Here is a 15,721-nt window from a genome sequence, read left to right as displayed (position 1 = left end):
TAGGAGGGAAGGATCGTCAGAGAACACAGAGTGGATAATAACACAAAAGAGAGTGAGAGAGAGAGTAAAACAAGGCACAAGTACATTAAGAGGGAAAAAAGAACCAAGAAGTAGTAGTAGAAGTGGAGAATCCTTGGAAGCATGTGTTATTGAGTGAATGGTAGGCTGTGCTTACTTGCCGTAGTATAGGGAATAGTTATAGTACCACTGCAAAAAATTATCACAATTGAGCTTACCTCTGGGTTGTACTGCTTTCTTGAAAAGTCATGGCGGCGGGCGTAACCTCTGAACCCTGCCATAGCTGTGCGTTTATACAGCATATGCCATGCACTTAGCACGAGGAAACATGCCAACGAGATGGATCCTGCCTGTGCGTCGCCATTTTGCGGAGAGCCTTGGTCCGATGTTCATTTTGACAAACCCCATAGACTAACCCATAGTCCAGAGCCGCAGGCGGGTGAAACAACGGCCATGAGATGGATGGGGTTGTCGGATGGACGTGCGTCGGATCTGCCGCTAAACTTTAGTCAGGGCTCACCAAGATGGTCTTCTCCACCCAGACCAGCCAGACTGGGATGCCTGCGTGGAAGAGTGTGTGTGATGCAGCTCATAATGTTTCCCCAGCTAAGGGAGGATTTGATTTCCGGCAGCCAGTGCACCTACATGAAGTTTGATTAGCGGGCACTCGGTATGCGGCTTGTACGTAACGATGTGGTTCTGGGCTCAGCTCAGTAAGTGTTTGCATCACCTATACCTTGTCTGTAGCATCAGCAAATATTGATTGCTGCTTTGGTGGGTATTACGTGAGGCTGCATCGATTCATTTAGATACGGTTCTGGAGCATACTTATCTAGGTAGCTGGATCCCATGAGGAGCAAACTAGGGCCCCTCAGGCGGCGGCCAAGGTGCACGGATTAATAGGCGCATGTAGGTGAGTGATGGTATCCTTGCAATATCAGATGCCGCCTCACTTGTATCCATTAGTAGGTACTCCATATCGAATCACACTTTTGCCATTGGCTTTGCGTTGGTGTATTTCACTAGGGGCCTATATCACACGCTGGATCATGCCTGGCCTGATTCTGAGCTAGTTCCTAGGTATCAATTAGTATAATTCAAGCCCAGTGGATACTCCCACATACCAAAGCTATAGCTTTTTGATGCGAGTACTTCATACCTTGGTGCTCCCAGCAGCAGCGAGTGAGGAGACAGAGGTGGAGACGGCGACGTGCAGATACTGAGGGGGCCAAAGAACCAGAAACTCCACCGCGGCTGCTGCGCAAGGTGGCCGGCCGTTGGGTCGAGTTGACTTTAATTGTGTGTTGTATATTCTCGTATATTCTCGCTTTGCTCCTGCAGACGCATCCATCGCACGGAGCGGCTCGTACGTGTTCCTAGAGATATTATCAGTACCTCTTAATACCTATATACATACATTAGATTGAGGCGATGTGCATCTTATTGACTCTTGCTTGGACAAGGTCAGGTTGGTTGCACAAGTTCGGCTGGCTGCCGGCTGATGTAGGTGCTCTTGATAAATCGATGGTCCCAAACTCCAGCTACACCACGGCATCTGGTATTCTTCCCGTTAACCTGCTTGTTTGATCCTTTGCTTGTTTGTTTCATGGGGCTAAAACGTTGAGAGCGGAAATCACGATGGAAGTATACAGCTTGCACTTGAGCCAAAGATGGCGTGCTATTGCAGCAGAAGAGGATTCCCACGTGGTCGCCTGAGGAGGTATCTATCCCGTGTGAGATACTGCCGGTCATGGTAGCCACGTTATTGACAACTGCCCACGCCAGGTACCTCTGTCGAGGGTTGCATTCAAGTACTAGTACCTACATCAGGCATGCCGCGCGGGAAATGGCTTTTCCGACCCAGCCCACAGATTGTCTCTTGTGAAGTTCGTAGGGCATAACATGCGTCTTCCTGCATCTCATTTACTCCTTGGCACTGTCAGTCCAGTATACGAATACACTCGCAGAGCCAAGCAGCATAGGCAAAGCAGCCATAGGCGTCACTCGCATCGACGTTTAGGAATCATGCTCATGAAAATAGATCGGACGACGTTTGGGCGGTAGCATCGCCAGGAACTCCGCCCAGCTATGGAGGAGAAGGATCTGCATCCTTTTTTGCTCCCTTGGTTATTTGGTGATAGGGATTTACGGGACAGTACCTACGTCAAGGGCCTTGCCAAGCTGCGCTAGAATATGCGCCCAGATTCTATTCTTGATGAACCGGTTTATCAAACCAACCTTGCTTTGCTTGCGGGTGCTGCAGCGTCAGCGGCCTGGACAGAGACCCCCTAACCAAGGCCAAATGCCTGCAAAGCAACCCTGACGCTCTCTATTCCCGGCGGCTGGATCACCGAAGCCCCCATCTCTGTACATACATCAACCCGCATGCGTGTCTTACCACCCATCCGACGCCGGGTTGTGCCAGTCGCAGCGTTGCAGTAGCACATTTAAGACGAGACCGCTTGGAGCCGCTCCTATTGATTCGAGCTCGAGAGGGGGTTGGGAGAGTCCTCGGTACGTCAAACTAGTGGATGGAGCGTCAAGATCCATGCCTATAATTGTTCTAATATTGCATTAGTAGATCATGGAATCGACCAGGGTTCATTACCTCGACTCCATCACCCCCAGCCAAGTGACCCAGCGGGCATTCTCCTCGCCACCTCGCCATATGGTGCACTCGGCTACACAGTGTTAATAACAGATGACGGTTTCAAGTGTATACCGAGTGAAACATCAAAAACGGCCTCGCAGCTTTATTTCCCAGACTGACCAAATGAATACGCCTTAGGCTTTGTTTAATATCGCTCGTATATTACCTTTCCTTAACTTTTACCTGTCGATACACAATTACTCTACCGACACGAGTGATGAATCACCAAATCGTTGTTATACATACGCAGGCAGTCAACCAAACGGAGTACATGAGTATTCTCCGCTGCCCACTCGAAAGCATGTTGGGGCCTGGCTCGGACGGCAATCATGCTCCAAGGATGGCTGAGTATCAGGACTAATGTTTCACCCGACTCCCACCTATGCAAAGCACCGGCACGAAACAAAATGACAAATAGAGACAGTACGTCTCGCCCCAGGTTCAAGGATTACTAGTCCAAGAATTACTTGCGCTAGCTATTCATCTATTAACCGAACCGCTGCTATCCACGTGGTGGGATCTTAACGCGGCCTTGAGCCGATCAAAAGAATCACTAGCGAGCGTTTCAGGAACAGTAAATCCCGTGCGGATGCCGACTAAAGTGGTGGTCAGCATCACCACTGCCGTCCTGCCTAATATATCGCATGCGGCTTACACGCTCTTTAGCGCAATCGACGCCAGGAGCAAAAGGGAGCAGTGATATACTCCAAAGTACCACCAGGATGGCTAGTTGGCTGGGGCAGTTTTTCGACATGCCTTTTTGAGAAGCAAAGGCTAGCTTAGATTAGACATCCATGAGGCAGTGATCGTACTCTCAGACTCTGTCTTGCATTTCTGCCCGGCCTTCCAGTTCCTCCACATGTTTGTCTCTGGACCGGAATGCCATATGCGGCTACTTTCACTAAGCTCCGCATTTTAGACTGCCAGTGTGGTCATGGCTGCGGAAACATGCCGACGATGATTGCCAGTTGATGATCTCTAATCATTGGCACTCTTAGCTACTGTCACTTTAAGGCCGCAGCTAGTATTCCACTCTCTGTCGATCTGAAACGCGCAAATCGTGTTGCATAATTACCCGTTTAACTTATATTCTAATCAAAATACGCACATGATGCCGAGAGTACGGAGGAGGCTCATTATCATGGCTGCAGAGAAAGAACTTCAATTGCCGAGGCACCTGAAACCGGACAGACACCTTTGGGCTCATATGCTTCAACGTAGTTTTAGAGATGAAACCAACCTCTTAACAAGTATCAAGAAGGGGAGAAGCCGACTTGTCATTCTCCAGGGGCTATACACAGCCACGAATTGGAATATGAGGTTCCTATTTACGCTGTCTCAGGTCATACAAACTATTCTCCTCCGCATATGCAGTGCAAGTGATGCCTGCATGCTACCAGGTATGTGTACCATTAGACCTAGTACTGTTTACAACTAACCAAAACCAAATCTGTCGACGCAGACATTAAGTACACAAAGAGTTGAATTGTCATACCGAGGGGCAAAATGCAGCGTTACGCTGTAGAGTCCTCACATCGAATTGCTAAAGGCCAAACGAGATCTTGTCGTCGCAGTGGATCTAGTGGTTACTTCAGCTGCAATCAGCAAAAGAGGCAGTCAACCCCGAAGTACGTTTCCATACCCCTATCTAGTGCCATCAGCAATACAAGACAAATAACGCCACAGTTTAGGCGTTTCATTCCATACTTGGAACGAAGAATGGAAGCTTCTATCTCCGCTACGCCGAGCCTAACGCTTCTCTCTTCTGGCAGTTCATTTGTTTACGTGTTTTCAACACTAAACAAAGAGTAGTCGCCGTATGTTGAGGAATTTTTGAGCTATCTATGTGAGCTGAAGTACAGTGGCTAATGACCGTGCTCAGTGGGCTATCACATTTACTATGCAGCATTGTATGCATGTGAGCACACTTAGACTACTCCTGTCTGCTCCAATCGGAGAACTGCAATGGAGGTCCAAGAACCCGGTATACGTCATGCAATTGGCATTGAGAAGCACTCTCGTGGAACCCCCCCTGCTTCTGGTGCCCTTTGTCTCCAAGTCGTCATTGCAGCAGTCTCCACTCGGTGAAGCTCGTCTGCAAGGGCTACGAGCTGAAATCTTGGTTGAGAATGGCTGGATTGGATATCATCAAATCTGGCAGCCATGGTTGGGGAACCGGAACACCAAAGCCCCGATCCATCGCGCTATAACCACGTATGCAGTGTTACAAGGGGTGGCAGCTCCGACACGGTCATCCCAGCCTGCTAAAACAAATCTGCGAACTGAAACAGATAACCCAGCCAGCATACTCTTGCCACCGCGGAGAGCCGCTTGATACTGTGGACTCCGTACTTCAAACTATGGGCGACAATGTACCACGTTGTAAGCTCATGGCAATTCCGAATCGGCACTCTATGAAACGAAATGGCATCATTAAAGCGCCCATTTTGGTCTACTAACATAATGAAGCGTCGCACATACTTTGACAGGTATCATTAAAGCGCCTTCCAGATAGGCTCAATACTCCTTTGGTGCGCATGCAGCAGCCAAAAGCGTACTCGTGCGACCACCAAGTACCTCTTGTACGAGGATGCAACACCATTTCGGTGAGACCGCTAACGCAGCTTGCTCTCTATGTGCATATCGGCACGCCTCCGTTGATGTTGTTCCTTTACAGCCATGTTTGGGTTTACTGAACTCCGGCCAAAAGAGCCTGAATTATGCACCACGTGGACTACTGTTTCTCGTTTATTGGCCAGTGAGAAACTCGATGGATAATAGCGTGTACGCAGAAAAAAGAAAGCCCAGAAAAACTGAAGAAAGAAAGAAAGAAAAAAAGAAAGCTCAGAGAGATGTTACAATTCCATCAAGCCGTTGTAAGTTGAAGTGGCTTGCGGACCCATGCGGTCGGAGATATCCGTTGTCCCCGCCTCGGTAAGTTTAGATCCCGGGATCTACCCGCCCCTAGAAGCTTTTTCTTTTTGAGTTGATTCTGCTGACGCTACGTATCTGTATACGCCATATAGTTACTCGCAGCTATTGGCAGCCCGAGGAGTGAGCCGCGTCTCCGATTGTATAAAGAAGTCCATGATACCGGAGAGATGACCGGCCGGTATTCTGAGATGGAGGCGTCACTCGTTGTACTAAAACGCCATCTCGGACCCGCACAGTTGTATCCGTTTGCTTGAGGCGGCATCTCGTCCGTCAACTCGACAGGGGACCCTCGTTAGTCAAACAGAGAACGTACAGGTACAGAGTTCTTGGGCGACCTACAGCTGGGCGACGTGGCCGGCGTCGTGACCGACATCCTACCTGTCGACTGACTCTTGGCAATTGTGCTTTTTGGTGGAATCCTAGAAATGGATGGAAGAGTAGCGAAGACGGGAGTGTCAGAACTGGGCTGCAGCGGAACAGTGCTCATGTACCAATGACAGTAGCCACTACGGCATGGCTTAACTGCGCCAGACAACGAGGAGGGCTGTATATTGGCTCACGCGTTCCGATTTTGCATTGTTAACCGCCCCTAGAGCGTGGGGGCTGGCGTTTTCTCGAAACCGGTGAGCAGCTGAAATGTAGGTTATCAAACTAAATCCAGCTAGTGAAGTATTAACTTGCCCAGCCTATTCTTTTCAAGTCTCCAGGTTTAATAGGCTGCATCATATCGCCCTTCTTGTCTAGGCCTTACAGGAGGACGCCACTGTGGATGCTTCAGCCAGCCCTCTCTGCTATACCCTGGTAAGCCACTCCATTATACGTGATAGTATGCAGTAGTGATCCGTACCAATTACGACGATTGTGAGGGTTAAAAAGGGGGTATGTACTTGGAGTCTGCCTTCTCCCGTTGGACAGTACCTTAGTAGCTAGACCTGTACTAGACTTGATGTACTATATACGTTCTGCTTTCCGCACGCCCCAAAATTCATTGAGGGTCGGAAGCTAGCATGTTGCCATCTCTATTGATGCTCTTCTACCCTAGATATAGATTTTTGTAACACTTGCTGCTAAGCCGAGTGCCTCAGTTATTGCAACTCATGCTTCTGCTGGATTATATGGCATTGCGGTTCCGAGGGCGCTATTTGATGAGAGCTTGTTACGTAAAGCCTCCCGTCTTCACGCGTTGCTTGTACTTATACTAGTAGTTGAATAGTAACGAGAAATGGATAATAAAGTTCCTTGCATTCCAGCTGTCACTACCACTCAGTATACAAGTTAAAGCTGCCGTAAACGGCACAAGAGTCGAAGCGCAAAATTAAATGAAACTGTTCTTCTTCGATAACAATGCCTCTTTTGGGGCATTCAAATGCATCTGTCTCTACTGCCACACATCTATATCATGCAAACCATGCCATCTCTCGAAAAATATTCAAGTAGAGATCATAAGGGGGGACCAAACAAATAAACCCTCTGTGTTCTAACGCAATGCAAAGTAAATAGGAGAGAGGCCGTTGCAGGCTCTCCCAGCAAAAGAATTGTTGAAAATGCCACAATAAAGGTAATCACGTAGGTAAAGCAACACCTCTCTCAACTCGTCGTTTTTTTTTTTCCTTTTTCCCACCTGATTTTATTTAACCAGATACTGCCGTGCTCGCCGCAAGGCTGAAATTCTGCAATTGTTCCGAAAGGGGCTGCACAACAGCATCTGCTTCCTCAATAGTTGGAGTTCCGTTCTTTGACTGCTCCGCAGCGGATTCAGCACTCGTAAGGCCCTTACGAATGGCCAAAACGCTGTCTACAATGACGGCATCAATGCCTTCTTTAACTTGGCGCTGTATTGCTGTTAGTCTTTGATGATCAAAAAAAGAAAGCAACAGTTATCTGAAACATACCTGAACCATTATCGAATCATTATTGAGCGTGCCATAACTGACACATACCAGTCCGTTCTCCTTGACAACTCTCACCAACCGAGGGCTGTTGATCAGGGGTTCGGCTGCAGAAACAATGCCAAGAAGGTTCCAGCGGCTAGCGAAGCGAATGGCCTCCTGTAAAGATGACGCTCGAACATCTCCCACGGGAGAAACGCCCGCGTCTGTGAGGAACAGAATCGGAATAGAGGGCTGCTTGAAGCTGAGACACAAGCAGATGTCCGGATTGAAAGAGCTGAAGATGATGTGTCTTTCACCAGCCAGATCGTAGACCTTGGACAGCACAGTGTCACAGAAAGAATTTAGTTCCACTGCATACGTATCCATTTCATGCTCTTCACTTTCGTGGAGCATAGGATATTTCATCTCAATGTTGAAGCCAACATGCTCTGGCAGCTTTCGGAACAAGTCTTCTAGCGTCGCAAACGGTGCCTGGATGAAGTTGCCACGTGTATTGCCCTTGTATCCCTTCTCTTTAAAGTCCCGAGTGTGCTTCATGCGCTCCTCCATCTCCTGTTGTAGACCACTGCCCGCATAGCCCATAGACTGTGATCGCTGTGGGGTCAGACTATTGCTACGTGTCCGGCCGACAGCAGACTTCCCGCTATGGCTTGGCCCGTTTTGGCGATTGTTCGACCTTCTTGACTCGGGGTTGATGTGCAAGAATTGCTCCAAGGTGAGGGTATGAACAGGAGCGTCAATGCCAGTTTCACTGACTAAAAAGTCGTGGTAAATGACAGGAACGTGGTCCTTGGTAAGCTGGACGTCAAACTCGACATACTGAGCTCCGAGATTGGCTGCTGCGATGAATGAAGGCAACGTGTTCTCGCCAAGTTGCAGAGATTTATTGGAGGTGATATTCTTTCCAAGGCCTCGATGCCCAATAACCATGGTGGACGAGAGCTTCTTCCAGTACGTCTGCCTCGAAGTAATCTCCATGTTGGGGTGGTAAAAAGGCGTAATGACCAAAAAGCTGAAGTTGACAGTTCCAATAACCTCAAAGCTGCTGTTCATGATTGGCACGCACAAGTCGCCCTGCAAGTTCATCCGACCAGTGCCAATTGTCGGTTTGACAGAAGACATGAGAGCCACCGCACGACCAATCTTGTTTTTGTTGTTTCCCGAGTAGGTCGGAACAATATCAAAGAGAAGCTTGACCTTGGCTGGATCACGCGTCCTGAACACAATCGGTTCGGTCGCAATGTGCTCGTGAACCGGGAGATCAACAATAGTTGCCTCTCCCTGAGCTCCATCAGCAGTGACCACGACAGAGAGAGCTGTGTCAAGCTGTGTGTTGTGAGCCTCCGCAAGGGGGACGCTGTCGAGAGTTACGGCATCCAGCTTCTTTCGGGTATCCATAGATCCAAGGCTTACAAAGACCATGCTTTCATTTGTGAGGTAGCGGTGACCAAAAGACTTTACAAGTTCAGCTGGTCGCGGCGCGGTAGGGGACTGGTTTGAACGACGGCCATCGATGGATGAAGAGCTCTCTGTAGGGTTGAGCGGTGGAGAGGCGGTCACGGTCCGGGGAGTATCAGCTTCAACTTCGTTCGTATGAGCCGCGAGAAGCCTTGCTATCTGCATATGGCCACGCAATGACGCATGTTCCTTGGCCGTCCAGCCAGATGCATCTGGTTTGGAGACGTCCGCGCCAGCGTCAATAAGCAAATTGACAACTGAAAGCGAGCCATCGACCGCTGCAACATGCAAAGGAGTCCAAGCATAAGACTTCTCTGTAATTTCCACATCTGCCTTTTGCAGCTTGCTCTCCAGAATGACACGAGCACACTCATCGTGTCCGAATCTGGCGGCAACATGGAGAGCAGTCTCGCCCGTCTTGTCAGTCCAATTGACATTGACACCCGCATCCACAAGCATCTTCACAATGACGGTGTAGTTGGATTTCGTGGCAAGCGCAAGAACGGCACCGGATTTGGCTACCGTCTTCCGGATTTCGGGCTTGGCTTCACTGCTTCCCTGCCAAACTTCGCCTTGGAGCAGAGCTTGCGTGGTCAAAGGATGGCCGCCGATGACGCTGAGATGAAGCGGCGCATATCCATCGCTGTCTTGCCACTCGGGAGCATCAATTCCGTCTTTGACGTCAAATTGATTCCACTGCTGCATCCTAGCCATGATGATTTGGCAGACGACGACAAACCCAAATTGGGCAGCATAATGAAGCGGCAAGCGGCCAAGGGTATCAGGGGTTTTCAGAGCTACTCGCTGATTTTCCGACATATTGTCAAACAGAAACTCAAGCAACTGCACTGCTTCGTCATCTTTGCTAAGAAGAGCAGATTCGTACTTGTTAATCTCTTTGACCTGGACGGCAGAAGAGACTGCAGGCTGCAGATGTCGGCTGTTGAAATGCGTGCCGACTGGTACTGGAAATGTATTCGCATCCTCGTTTGTGGGCGCAGACTTTGTGCGACCAATGTGAATGACAAGGCGGTGGACGCAGTTTCGACCATTGATATCCTCAGGCTCATCGAGATCTTTAATGTTTTGTAAAAGATACGTGATACATGCCCTAGATCTGCTCGATATTGATCGTTGCAAGAGATTGAGCAACAAAGGTTGCGATGAAGTCTCTGATGCCACAACATGTGCATCCGCCAGCCCCTGCTGAAGAGCTGCAATGTCGTCGTTTCGGACGGCTTGTTCTAGCGCATCAAGCTGAGCCTGCGGCATATGGAGGAATATCTTGGCCGATGCTCTGCTAAAGGAGCGAGTCGATCGTTCCGATGTTGCATCATCCGCGCTCTGTGCATCTCCCAGTACTGAAAGCCACCGGTTGATCTCGCTAAGCCGTCTGAGAACGTTTCCGTCCCGTGCAAAGGGTCTCGGGTCGACTTTTGTCGAAATGTATCGGTGCTGAGAAGCAATTCCTGGCACTTTTTTGTCGGCCTTTTTTGTGATCTTGACGAAGCCTTTACGGTTGATTTCGCCAAACCACTGCAAGTTTCTTAGCTGACTTCTGAGCTCCAAGAGCGCCCCCATGACTTCCTCAATCTCATCCCGATCCAGAGTCGCAACCACATCGGGCACGCGCCCATAGCGGTTCTGCAAGAGGTCGACACGTCGGCAAGCCTCGGCGTACTTCTTGTTATAGAATGAGTCGACATCTTCAAGATTACGGTCGAGGGCGAAGGAAAGCTCTGTGGCGTTTTGTGTTAGGGGGAGGGCTCAGCCTTAACAAAGGGTGACAAGCTTTCAAGACAGCCCACCTGCTGGATCTACGGTCTCGCCATTTCGGGCTTTCTCGGCGGCGGCCTTGACGATTTTCTTGAGGCCCTTGTAGTTGATGTAGGCGCCGGCCCATTCGGGGACTTGATTTCGCGGGAGGCTTGTGGAAGAGGACTGGTCTCAGTGAATGCCGCCTTTTGGCGGTTTTGGGGGATTTGAGGTCCATAAGCCCCAAACAACTCACTTTCGTCCAAACTTCATCTTTTCTTCCAATCTTCCCGTCTACTCTTTTATTTCCGTTTTGGGTATATTTCTTGTTCGTTTATCGCCTTACTGCCGATTGGTCAGAACTGCGCGTGGGGGTTTCGGCAAGGCAACTTTTTTTTTCTGTGATGGAGGGGCAGTCGGATCGATTATCACACAAGGCGAAGGCTGTTGCTTTGGAGATGTGGAGATATGGAGCAGCAGCAATTCCTTACTTACAAGGCAACAGCGCAATTGCGTCGACTTCAGCTGAATACCGGATGAGGCTGGTAAGAAAATAAGGTTAGAGCGCGAAACGTCTTAAATGGACGGGCAACTGAATTGGAAGGAAAGGAAAAAGATTGCGCCGGAGAGGTTCCAGTCCAGAGCAGACCGCGTGATGATCACCAGCCTCCACGTTCCTCAAGACGCTCTAACAAATGCGGGTAGCCGCCGAACAATCCATAAACAGGCGGCGCGAGTCTAGATTGTCTAGAGGCGCAAGGATGGAGATTGATGACTGCTGAAGCGAGAACCGGGGGGGAGAGATGCAGACATACTCAGGCTTTGCTGGCGTTATCGGATATTATAGAGCAACCGCAGCAACGCAGCAGATGGCCGGTATTCTCGTCGTCCAACTGTAATTGCGGCGTCGAGTCACGAGAATGGCGCGTGTCGTGTATACTGGCTGCGCTCTCCGCTCAGTTGAGATGTCCGAGATCTCTGCTGGTGGAGCGGTAAAGGTGGCCAAACCGCCCGTCAAACAAGTGGCAGCACAACAGAAGAGAGGAGTAACGTCGGACGCGAGCTTCGGAGGCCACGCCGCCTTTTTCAACTTCACCAGTCGCTGGTGGAGATTCCCATTTGAGAAGGAAGAAAAACGCAAAAAGTCCATACAGTAGAAAATAAATCGGTTCGATGCCACTCTCCACACCGTCATCGCCCACCTTTTGGCAGCTCCAACCCTCGTCATAAACTCAAACGGCGTCCAGCCCACGCCTGGAAGGACCCTGAATCGAGCCTCTGCGCCCACTCAGGCGAGCCCACGGTCGCCCCGGTGGAGCAGCTGGTCGTAACAACTGGCGTCACGCCCCTGAGCGATTCCTTGCAGCGGCATGGAGCACATGGAGCACATGGGATGCCTGAGTGGACACGACGCAGCGCCTCGTGACTTGCCAGTCGGTATTTTGCGAGCCACGGCGGCATGCCGGTCGTGCCGCCAGCTGGGGCACTCTGGGGCACGCTGGGGCAGCCAGTCTGCATCCCGCTGTCTCACTGTGGGCTGGCGGCTGCGACTGCTGGAAGGCCGCTGGCCGGGGCGCGCTCAGGCACCGCTGCTCGCTGAGCGCTGCTGTTGAACACGGTACCATCAGCACTGTAACCTTTCAAAGTTCCAGGGCTAGCTTTTCCCTTGCGCTAATTGCCGCCACTTTCTGGACAATCAAGCAGTCTTGCTAGTCCCAGATCAACCCAATTTGAGTTTGAGATCTTTCACACGTGCCTAGAACCGAGGATCTTCAGCTTATAGGTACAGATAGTTCCTCGCATGTGTATTATAGCTTGTTATGTGTACAGTAATTTCCGGCCCTGGTGTCAGAGCATTCATGTATCTAAATGCAACACCTCACACATGCCAGTCTCTTCTCCTCGCTTTTTATACAAATATACATACATACATATATATATATATATATATACATTTGGAGAATAAGTGCTCATTGGCACGAATTAACCATGATTGGCTCATCTTCATCATCCCGTCCTCATCATCTTTGCGTCATGTATAGCTGTTCTTTGGAACACGCCTCTTTCGCCAGGTAAAGACCACGACAGTAGCATTTGCTTGGGTCGACGTTCTATAAGTCGAGGCTCAAGTGATTTCTCATAGTCAAGAATTTCCGGCTTCTCCGATTGTGACGCATCTTCGGCCAAAACTAGAGATTCTCGCTCTGCAGGAATATCTTCTTCAGAGAGAGATGTAAACTCCTGAGAAGCATAACCGTCTCTGGATTCGTTCAAAACACTATTCGTCAATCCCGTCAGCTCGCCGAATTCCTGATTCAGTTGAATGCTTCTTTCCAAAGCCGTCTGCCCAATCTGGAGCGCCATTGAACCTCGAAAGTCGGTGGAGAAGTCGGGATATAGAAGTTTGCTTTCGATAGAGATGGTCGTCTTTCTCACAAACTCGTATTCTTTCCAAATACTTTCGAGTTGCAGCACTCTGCTTTTGGATCTGCCAATGTCTCGGCTATGTGCCAATGGCTCTTGCGATGGACCTGCCTCCTGGGCCAGAGTTTTGAGGAATTTGGCAAAAGAAGGCCCGGAAACTTTTAAGCTGACTAAAAGCGATTTTGAAGGAGGCCGATCTGCGGCCCCAAGACCACATATGTCTAACAAGACGCGTATTCGGCTCGCAATGTATGATATGCCCTCGCCATTGCCTGCTCCAAGTAGCCTCTGAAGTACTGAATCGGAGCGTGCCAAGCTGCCAGTTAGTCGGACTGCAGCTCTCCAGTCCAAAGCATCGATGCATTCATCCAGGAAACACCTGACTGTATCCAAGCTGATATTGACTCCGGATTGCATGCATGATATAAAGAATGCGGCAGCTTGGTCAAAAAGCTTGAAGTGAAGCAGGCCACCAATAATCTCTTCCACCAAAGGCTGAGAGAGCGGGAGATGATCCCAGATCCATTCTCCGGTAAGAGTTCGACGTTTCGTGTCTGAAGCCCAAGGCAAGAGAGTTGGGCTTATTCTGATATCTGATATATGCCTCCTACGCACTTTTGCGCCTGTCCGGTTGTCGAGTCCGGTGATACAAGAAAGCGCCCTCAGGAACTTTCCGTGATTACTGGTGCATTTGTAATGATTTAAGATGGCGATAAAGGTGGATGGCGTGGGTTGTAGGAGTCGGTACTGGAAAAAGGAAGCAACAAGAGCTTCAGCGAACGCGTGATGACCGGATTTATTAAACGCAACAATCAGCGTGTTGTAAGTGTGGATGTCTGGTGGGTGTGGTGAAACTAGCAGATTATAGCAAACCCTGCCAACCTTCTCTTTCGTACTGAGATTCGAGGAGGCCACCAAGGATCTCAGGCGTTTGTTTAGTTGAATAGTGTTGTCCTGGGCCCTAGCCGAGTTTATAGATCGGAATGTGAAACCTAAGCCTAGGCTTCCTTTTTCTAGTAAACTCCGGGCTTTGTGCAGCGAGGGGCCGGTTTGGTCTTCCGGAAGAAAATCGGTACGGTCTAGAAGTTTCTGAACGAGGTGCTCTGTACTCAGAGATTCGCGGAGCAGCTGAGCTTGGTTTCGGGGCTCCCGGTAATATTTCCCCTTTTCGCATTCTTCACGTATGATTGCACGCTCCAGCCTATCGTAATCGATCGTCCGGGGGGGATTGCGGCAGCCATAGTGCTCGTGTTTCAAAGCCTCAACAAGATCAGACGGTCCGATGGTCGCCGGCTGGTGGATCTCTTTCATGTATGGACGATTACTGTAAATGTCTTTCAAGCTTCGCCAGAGTATGTCCATTTGTCGAAGGCTAAGTTCTGGAGTCTCCAGGTCGCCGGAGCCGCTCGGTTTTCGGGGGTCTTGGAGTTCGGCTATTTCTTTCCGGACCTCTTCGATTTGACGGTCCAGCTCCTTCCTGCGGTCATCCTTCCTGACGGCATCTACCAGAGCCGCCGTCGCAAATACGGAGCTATAACAGGCGGTGAACAGCTCGGTGAACGTCGGCTTGCGGCGAGCAGAGGTCGCTCTCCTGCCCAGGGTATCGATGGCATTGCTGCAGGCTTTGCACCCGCTGCGAGGAGCCGCTCCGGCTCGGGAAAGAATCGTCTGCATCACCTAGACATTTGCAGATACATTCGTAGATTTCCGAGAGGAGCAGAGCGCTTTGTGGACGTCAATTGATGTCGAAGTTCGAGGTCCAAATCGACGGATCGAAAATCGAACGATGCTCCCACTTTCCTTTGCGAGGTTTCTGAAGCGTCACGTGATTGACTCTACAGCTCTTAACCCCACCATGATAGCTCTCTCTAGTACCAGCTGAATGAAGGTAGCAGATTTCCATCTCTCGAAGACTCGACCCAGTATCGCATAAGGATCTTGATATTTTCTTCAATTTCATTTTCTTTCTTTGTATATAGAGCCTCAAGTCGTCCCAAGATGTTCGCCCTCGCACTCACTGCAGAGCTTTCGGGGTTTGTGCCATGATACTTTGCCCCGCCATCTCACAAATGATTCTCCGCTGACACAAAAAAACAGCGTCACCAATTTGCGCCCTGACGATTCTGAGGAGAACCCGTTCTGGTACATGTTCAAAGTGCAGTGCACTTCTTGCAGAGAGACTCACGACAACTATGTCGGGGTGAACCGCTTCGTGAGTTTGCCTCTTTCTCTCCCTGCATGTCTTCCAGATAGCTCACAGTTTCTCAACCAGGAACTCAATGAAATGAGTGGCAGCCGAGGGGAAGCCAATTTTGTCTGGAGATGCAAAAACTGCAAGGTAGGCTTCCACAATCTTTTGTAAAGAACTTGAAGTTGCTTGGTATGAACTTACAAATTCATCACAGCGAGAATCATCTGCGTCGATCAAGGCTGCTCCAGTAGCCTATGAACAAGGCGAGCCACCCAAGGCGCAGAAACTGCTCGAGTTTGATTGCAGAGGGTTGGAATTCGTAGAGTTTAAGCCAGAGGTATGTCAAAACTCCCACTTGAATCAAGAAAATTTCTGTTGGTTAACAATGCTTGTCTTTAA

General features: G+C 49.7%; 2 protein-coding genes across 2 annotated transcripts; both read right to left on the bottom strand.

Moving 5' to 3' along the window:
• Positions 1-7,233: 7,233 nt before the first annotated feature.
• TGAM01_v208296 (hypothetical protein) lies at positions 7,234-10,980 on the bottom strand (the record flags this gene model as incomplete). Its single annotated transcript, XM_018807944.1, has 4 exons — positions 7,234-7,434; positions 7,495-10,691; positions 10,761-10,879; positions 10,964-10,980. 4 exons carry the CDS (start codon positions 10,978-10,980, stop codon positions 7,234-7,236), a joined length of 3,534 nt encoding a protein of 1,177 aa, XP_018658849.1.
• A 1,254-nt stretch (positions 10,981-12,234) lies between these two features.
• Positions 12,235-14,805, bottom strand: TGAM01_v208295 (hypothetical protein; the record flags this gene model as incomplete). The annotated part of the gene is made up of 2 exons (XM_024550296.1): positions 12,235-12,337; positions 12,788-14,805. The coding sequence occupies 2 exons, from the start codon at positions 14,803-14,805 to the stop codon at positions 12,235-12,237; spliced, it is 2,121 nt and encodes a 706-aa protein (XP_024404953.1).
• Positions 14,806-15,721: the final 916 nt, after the last annotated feature.

This window comes from Trichoderma gamsii, assembly GCF_001481775.2.
Source record: "Trichoderma gamsii strain T6085 chromosome Unknown Scaffold_34.2, whole genome shotgun sequence".
NCBI classification, from domain to species: Eukaryota; Fungi; Ascomycota; class Sordariomycetes; order Hypocreales; family Hypocreaceae; genus Trichoderma; species Trichoderma gamsii.
This window is presented reverse-complemented; position numbering and strand designations above follow the sequence as displayed.